This window comes from Helianthus annuus, chromosome 17 (assembly GCF_002127325.2).
Source record: "Helianthus annuus cultivar XRQ/B chromosome 17, HanXRQr2.0-SUNRISE, whole genome shotgun sequence".
In the NCBI taxonomy this organism is placed as follows: Eukaryota; Viridiplantae; Streptophyta; class Magnoliopsida; order Asterales; family Asteraceae; genus Helianthus; species Helianthus annuus.
The window spans coordinates 24402379-24410885 of NC_035449.2; the positions used below are offsets into that span (position 1 = coordinate 24402379).

The following is an 8507-nucleotide window of genomic DNA, read 5'->3' on the forward strand; positions in this document are numbered from 1 at the left end:
ACACAATGTCAAGAATCTGCTTGCTGTTAAAAATGGTTGCAAAAGTTGTTAGGCGCTCCCTAGTCGGATTCGGGAGTACTCGGGAAGTACTCGGCTTAGGCGGAGATTACTCGGGGAGTAACTGGCCTGGGAGACCAGTACTCGTGCCTCGGCAGCCTACCTTGTAGCGAGTACTCGGGGAGTACTCGGAGCCTAGGCGGGACTTTTACAACCATGGTTAAAACACAATATCAAGAATCCTCCCACAAATCTGCTGACTTAAAACACAATCAGATTTGTTAAACTCCAGTATAAAAACAAACTGTTGTAAAACACATTATGATGTAATGTAATCATCAAAAAACACAATGTGATGTAATGTGACACAGACAACAACATAAAACACATTCAGAGTGTTAAAATGCAAAATAACTGTTAAAACACAACCTGATTATATATTGACTTCAGATTGTTAAAACACACTGACTTCAACCTCTCTGACTGGTAAAACACATCACCAAGAACATGCTGATAGTTTCAGATAAACACATTGACTTGCAGATTTGAATTCGAAAACAATAAAAAATCCGATAAATCATGGAATTTTAGTTAATGAAGATACATTCCAAAATAAAATTAAAATGTGAAATTACATGATAGCCCTTCTACTTAAAATCCCTCAATGACACATGTCCAAATCTTATTCCTTCCTAGACTTTCTAGGAAAAATAGACTTTCCACCCAACTCCTACTCTAAAGACCTAATTACCCTTAAACTTAACTACAAAAAAATAACAAAGTTAGTGTCAGGGGCCAAAATTGTTATAAAATGCAAACTCGGGGTCTGATACGTTAAAATATTATTTTTAGGCTAAAAGGGTTAAATTAGCTAAACCGCAAGGGCGAAAAGAGTAATTTACTCTCCTATCTAAAATGCTTACAACTTAATACAAGTTATTCTACACTAAGGCAATCATTTTACTCATTTAGATAAGTGGATTTAACCGATGATGTTTAAGATACATGATTTTAAGTGTATTCTAGTTAAGATTAATACATTAGACAAAAACAAATATAAGGGTCATTAAGACATTAACCTCTTAACCTCGCATGATTAAAATTTTAATGTCTATTTAAAGGTTATGTATTTAATCATTTTAAGATAATTAATTTAAGCTCCTCAAAAAAGAGTTACAAGTAAAGCTTGAACTCGTGACCTCCATCTAAATTGGGGAGCGCTTTTTTCATTTGCAAAAAGATTAATCACAAGTCTTGCATCTTGATAAATATCAAATTGACAATATTTTAACTTTTAAGCTAGGTTTTTTTTTTTTTTTTTTTTGTTGGAGAAATGACAATATGTTATAAAATTTAATGTTTCTTTTTTTTTTTCTTTAGGTGTCATCTTACCATAAAATCTAGTTGGGATATAAAAGTGTTATTTTCTTTTTTTGCTTGAGAACTGAATAATAAGGGGGTGTTTGGATTGTTGAAAGGGAATGAGAATGAATGAATGATTATGAATTTAGTTTACGTTGGAGTAAAAACACACATGATTATTACCAAAATGTTGTTTAGTTTACAGTTAAGTTTGGGTGATGATAAAAATTGGCCTTACAAGATCTCATGTTCCATATGAATTTCACAAACTCATGTCACATCTCAAACTGTCACCAAAAAACAAATATCATACGTTTCACTATTCATAAATATGTGAAGACGGAGAAGAATAAGAAAAAAAGGGATCCAGGCGATTGTGTTTATAGCGATTTGGTGTATAAAATTAGAGATGTTAGGGTTTTAACCGTTTATTTGTCTAGATTGCATGTTCTTGCACATATACCATTCTTGCACAAAATAAAGCTAGGGTTTTAACCACACATACCGTGAACAGTCTCTGGTACAAAGGGCTTCACATACTTAGACTTCGACCGGAAATTCCACTGACGGTTGTTCTTTGGATGTTGAGGATCGTCGTCCTTCATTTTCGTTAAAAAATTTTGATGACCGATCAGATTTAGGGTTTATATTGTGAAGAAATGAGGGGAAGAAGATGAACTAGAATCGACGTTTAGAGGGAAAACAACTGACAATGAGGGAGTAGGGGTGCAGGCATGCTTTTATATGTTAGGCATAAACAATCGGATGAAAATACCCTCACGTGATAAGAACGTGGGGTGAGTTAACAGAGAAGACAAACTAAAGTTAGACCCATGGACTATCCGGGAACAAAAATTGAAAAGTTTGGGACTATAGAGGTAATTTTAGAAAGTTAGGGACTAACGGTGAAAAAAGGTCAAACCACAAGGACTATCCGAACATTTTTCTCATTTAACAATTTTAAGTCTCAAAATACTATATGTTATATTTTTAGTTATTATTTTAAATTAAATTAATATATCCACTTCAATGCGGATAAATAGATATAGGATCGGTTTCATGTACTCGGATGGGTATAGTGTAGCCGATATTGAATAACGAATTCCATAAGCCATAACTACTTTCACACCTTAAATACCTGTCTCAGATATTTCAAATTTCAGGGTTTTCTGTCATCTAAAAGTGGACTAAAAGCTTAATTCTTTAAATCCTCATTGGATTTTGGGAAAACGACATGAACCAAGATTGTTTAGGAGGTTCATTAGCTATGGCAATAATCTATTGCTACTTTAATTGTTGGAAAGAAAGATGGAAAATGGCACTGTTTTTTCACTCTTTTTGATGTTCTTTATAGCCAAAAGAAGATAGAGCCTTCCTTTGTATGTAGATAGATCCAAAATTGAATGATTAAAGTTAATAGACAACTTTGATCTTTGTATTATTTCTGGAAAGTTGCAAGATTCTTCAACTAAAGAACCACAATCTGCAGTGTTTATTTGATATGAAATGCCCTTGATCTAAAAGCATTTTTTTATATTAATTGTTTCGAAATCCAATGTGATTCAAGTGCTTTCGTGTGGTGTTCATGGATAAATCAAAACTGGTTCGATTGCGCAATTAAAGGTTAATACACTTTTGATTGCTTATTGTTCAAGATTTTAACTTTACTCAACCTTTGATATTATTTTTCTCCTATTTTTTATTCTACCTTTATCAACATCATATCAATTGTTGACGCATGATGGAATTGTCGTCACCTATCACGCAAGAGGTAAGCATAAAACTCGTGCATTATAACAAACATCTAATTAACATCTTTTTTTTTTTAACGAACAAAGAAACCCCTCTTATTCATCGCCGAAAAATGTTGATAATTCAACCAGTTAGATACTGTCACTTACAAAACATCCCGAAAACAAAAAAATGCAAACAGAAACAATACAATCATCCTACATCTAATTAACAAACATCTAATTCACATCTAGTTTGGGATAAAACACACAAAAGTGTATACATGCTGTGAGTGAAAAATATGATATCACTAAGCTTTTTATAGAAAATGTTAATCATTTGTAAGAAATTTTATTCATTTCTCACCACACTAACATTGAGAAGTTACATACCAAACTTAGGAAATTGAATGTGACAACTAATAAATCATAAAAATTGATGATAACTCACTATATTTGCTTTAGCTGAAAATCAAGAAAATATTCAAATTCAAGTTGAGATTTATTGATGTTTTTTCACATGTATTAACACTCGCGACTTCAAATATGAATACGTTAATCGGATATTTGGATTGGTGTTGCTCTATCATTTTGATATACATGTTTTTTCTTAATTCATTTATTTTGGTGTGGGAACGATGAAATCAAGTGAAGTGGGATTTAAACGACATTTTTTTGTAAGGCCGGAGGGTGTGGGGGCGCCACCCCTGCCATGTCATCACCTATAGCGCCCCGGGGCGCTATACCTCCACACCCACCAAATTAAAGGGGGCGCTATAGGAGGGGGCTCCATCATGTTAACTTGAAGAAGGGGGGTTATCAGGTGGGACCCACTTATTTAAACCAATCAAAATTTTTTATTTTTTCTCTATAGCGCCTCACTTGTTATCACCACACCCTCCATGTTAGGGGGGGGGGGGGGTTATAAAGCCCCTTTGGCTGACGTGGCGCCTACGTGGCGATGATGTGTCCTTATAAAGCCCCATGGGGGGTTATCCCACACCCTCTAGCCTAAGTAAAACATTAGTCAATATGAATCTTGCAGAATAAAAAGTTATTCTTGATTTTTTCGGTGAAAGAGTGAAAAGTGTTTGGTTCAAATACAAATAAATTTTTGTTTATGAATTGTACGAAGCAAAAGAGAAATCCACGTCGGTGAAAGAGTGAAAGGTGTTTGGTTCAAATACAAATAAGTTTTTGTTTATGAATTGTACGAAGCAAAAGAGAAATCCACGTTTTGACGTTTTCGTAATTACTTTAAACAGAGCAATTATGCGATAAGACTAAGCGGTATGAGGCGCCATGCCGTAACCACCTCAGCATGGCGCCTATGATATGGTTGGGGGGAGGGGGGCTATTGATGGCCAACGAACACAATAACGAGCATTCACGAAGCTGAATGGTGGGGCCCTTGGTTGGCTAGCCGTTACCATCGGCTCTTAAAAAAAGATCCTTTTTATTTTAAAAACAAATTTTTACCTTATATATATATCTATTCAACCCATTTTTTAAACACAACTCAACAAGGATCGTCTCATCTTTTTAACACTTAAAACATCTCTCACAACCCATAACTTCATCATGTATCCATTCAATAACGACCCGAACATGTTTTCTCCAAACAATCCCTGTTACATATCAACTAAACAACACTCGTGGACCATCAACGCCAACACCGGTGAAGGCGATACCAACCGAGAATTCACCAACATGGAACATACAATCATCACAACCCCGACACACACCTCCACCCGTTCAAATGTCAGGTCTTTACATGTACCCTCCCAGGTTTGGCCAATACATGACACAACCCTTGTCTCCTATGTCTCATATTTCTCCTATGTCTCCAGCCGATACCGGCCAAAACATTAGTAACCGATAGCTAACCAAATCCCGAAACCGAAATCCGTGAACGTCATCCTTGCGGAAACAACGTAGAAAGCAACCCGACCAGCCACGAGCAAAAAAGAGTCATGACAAATGAACGATGAAATAGGAGTTAACATTGGCACAAGTGTGGGTCGACATATCCGAAGACCTTATTGTTGATAATATTTTTTAAGTGTTTATTTACTTATTTAATTGTATTTTACATGTTTAAAATTATATAATATTAATTTTCAGTTTTTAAGCATACGCCTTTTAAAAAAAAATATATCATTGTAAATGTTTAAGTTATATAATTTTTAAAAGTGTTAAAAAAAGTTTAAAGTGTATAAATTTTGAAAGTGTTTTCAAAACAAATAATTGTTATAAATGTTGACGCAGGAAATGATCAAGAGGTGCCGGTTTTTACGAGACGGAACCGAGAAAAGTTTTTTTGTCGTCATGAAGCGTGAACCGTATCGTTCAAACGATTCTATCTCAGGAAAGTGGTCGTCAATGAGGTTGAAATGTAACAACTTCAACAACATTGTCAACCACCATATTAACATAAAAAATAGACCAGCGACGTAGACTTCATGTCTGCCGCCTTCGACGAGTTCAGAGCAACATACGGTTGTGCATTAATTTACCATGGTTAAACTTTGGGAGGTGCTTAAAAATTTGCCAAAGTGGTATCTTGTGCCACCGGTCAAGCCAGGCCAAACATCAAAACGCTCCAAGACTAGTTCACATACGCCTGAGTCGCGCTCGTCCGCATGTGGATTTGATGCTCATTCTTACTTAGACCTAAACGACGTAAACATCGACCTACACTTTGACGAACCACATGAATTGTCATGCCCAACAGGTAGAGACAAAAGCAAGGCAGCAGCTGCAAGAGCAAGATCCAGAGGCAAATCCACTTCTACAACAACAACAACAGATACCGAAGGTGGATCCAGTCGCTCGTTCATGTTAGACGAGAAACTTGGTCGAATTTTATCGCTAAAGGAACAAGAGATCGAGTTGCAAAAGAGTAGACAAAACGCGGCCAACATTCAATTCCTCAAAGAACCGATTTCACCTCATGTATCCGAGGATAATCGTATGATCATCAAAATGGAGAAACAAACCATTCGAGCAAAATCTCTAAAGTCCTAGAGGCCTTATTTCGTATCTCGCAGTAATAATTAAGCTACGAGTAACGTAATTTTATAACTCTCATACAATTATGTTATAAAGTTATTATTTGGTGAATGGTGTAATCATCATAATAACAAAAATATCATTTCATCCTTTTTTTTCTTCGCTTCGTATACTACACACGCTAAATCCTTTTTGCACGGATTTCTGCATTCCACACTAGAGTAAGAAAACCAAATATATGCATGATGTAATTTTGGTGATCTCAATCTCAAGTAGTGTAGAAATCAAAAGGGTGGTGGTTTATTTGTAGGGTTTTTATTCCCGAAAGATCATCACTTTAATGGGTAGTACCATATGCGTTGCAATATGCACATGCCATTAGGTCATCAAAAGTCCCTATCCAGTATCCACCTCATATTAAGCCACATCACACCAAAATCTCACACGACAGTTTCTCAGCCATAAACTATGAAAACCAGATAAGACGATAAGCCCATATCCATATCAAACCAAACCAAACCAAACCTCCATTACCACTTCACCACCAATCCCACCTTCACTCACTCATCACCATGGCCTCTCCCACCCTCATCACCCCCACCACCTCCACCCCTAAACCCCTCCTCTCCATCCGCTGCAAACACTCCACCCCTTCCACCACCACAACCACCACCACCACCACCCACCGCCGCACCTTCTTATCATTATCTGCCGTCATAGCCCTCTCATCCCCACTATCTGCTACCACTCCGGCTGCATTGGCTGCATCCGATGAAGAATACACAAAAGAGACTCAAGAGGTGATCAACAAGGTCAGGAACACAATCAACATGGACAAAACTGACCCGAACATAGCAACTGCAGTGGCTGAGTTGAGAGAAACTTCCAACTCTTGGGTGGCTAAGTACCGGAGAGAGAAAACCCTACTTGGAAGGTTATCTTTCCGGGACATGTACTCGGCTTTGAACGCTGTCTCCGGCCACTATGTTAATTTTGGTCCCACTTCTCCGATTCCGGCTAAAAGGAAGACCAGAATATTAGAAGAGATGGACTCTGCGGAGAAGGCCTTGTTGAGGGGCAGATAGAGAGCATGCAATGGATCATATATATATATCAACTGTTGTTAGTACTCTTATTTTTTGTATAAGTTATGATTCTGATATATATATGTTGTCAGGAGGTTTGTGATGGGTTTGACACAATGACATAATGAGGTTTGTGTTTTCTTAATGCAAAATCATATATTTATTTGAAGGATTTAACTGATGTTAGAGACATTTAACTAGTACTGAATTTGGAGTTCTAATTATGCCAGTTTGTGATATTATTACATGTGCACATGGGTTGAATAATGTGGTCTGTTTGAATTGAGAAAATAATGGGAAAATGAGTGGAACAATTTGATAAAAAAGAAACTATAATATTCGAAGAAATGTGGAATTATCAAGTCATGATTGATAGAGAATGATTTGGGCATGATCCCTGTCTCATTTCTCATGGTGTTGCTCATGCTAATGCTAACTTGACTCATGTACAAAATAATGTTTCCCAACTCATCATTGTTATATCGTGTTAGAAAATGGACACTCAAAATTCACGGTATGTAGATATGTACTTGATCGCTTGGTGCCGTTGCACGAACAAGAGCAACTCAAACTACAACGATTAATTTCTTATAATTCTTCATGGTTGTAGCATTAGGATTATATTTATAATCTACAAACTAGGCATAAAATACTATACCGGCGAGGCTATAATTGTGTGAGTGCCCTTGTACGATTGATAAACATCTCTGCAGGATTCTTCGAATTGAAGATCTTTCTCAGTGACAACAAGGTTCCAGTCAGTTGTCAAATTTTTAAAGAAGTAATGTTGGTATACACTACATAATGTCAACTGGATATCAGTAGGACATAACATGTCAAAAGAATCCTAGCCAAAGGAAGTTAATATAGAGGGTTAGGTAATGCATAATTTTCCATTCTCTTTTGTACAATCTTTCTTATAACAACTTTGTAACTGTTTCTAAGTGAGAGTCAGTTTGATTAAGTATATCTGCGTGGATAGAGAATGGTTAAGATAATGGTGATTACTGTTGATCTCGTTTTGGCTCATAACTGTTTGATTATTTTCAATAAAGAGGTGTTCATTCTTGCAAGTCAATTTCATCTTGGTATATTTTGTTCTTTAGTGTTATAAGTTAATCGACTCAGACCCACTTTTAACAAGTAACATCTCAAATGGATGCGTTTCCTGTTGGTTCAGTTATGTTTGATCATAATAGAAAACATATAAACATACCTGTTACAGCAGACAATGCAGTGGAGAATCCAGTCAGAGATGATCCCATTGTGTTCGACATAATTGTCAGTGTGATCTGATTCCTTCTTAGGGTGCTAACTGATG

The 8507-nt window shown here is 36.3% G+C and overlaps 1 protein-coding gene across 1 annotated transcript; it reads left to right on the forward strand.

Annotated features, from left to right (window-relative positions):
• Positions 1 to 6550: 6550 nt before the first annotated feature.
• On the forward strand, positions 6551 to 7363 carry LOC110921836 (photosystem II repair protein PSB27-H1, chloroplastic). The gene has a single exon (XM_022166166.2). The coding sequence runs from the start codon at positions 6674 to 6676 to the stop codon at positions 7184 to 7186; it is 513 nt and encodes a 170-aa protein (XP_022021858.1). The 5' UTR covers positions 6551 to 6673; the 3' UTR covers positions 7187 to 7363.
• The last annotated feature ends 1144 nt before the right edge of the window (positions 7364 to 8507 follow it).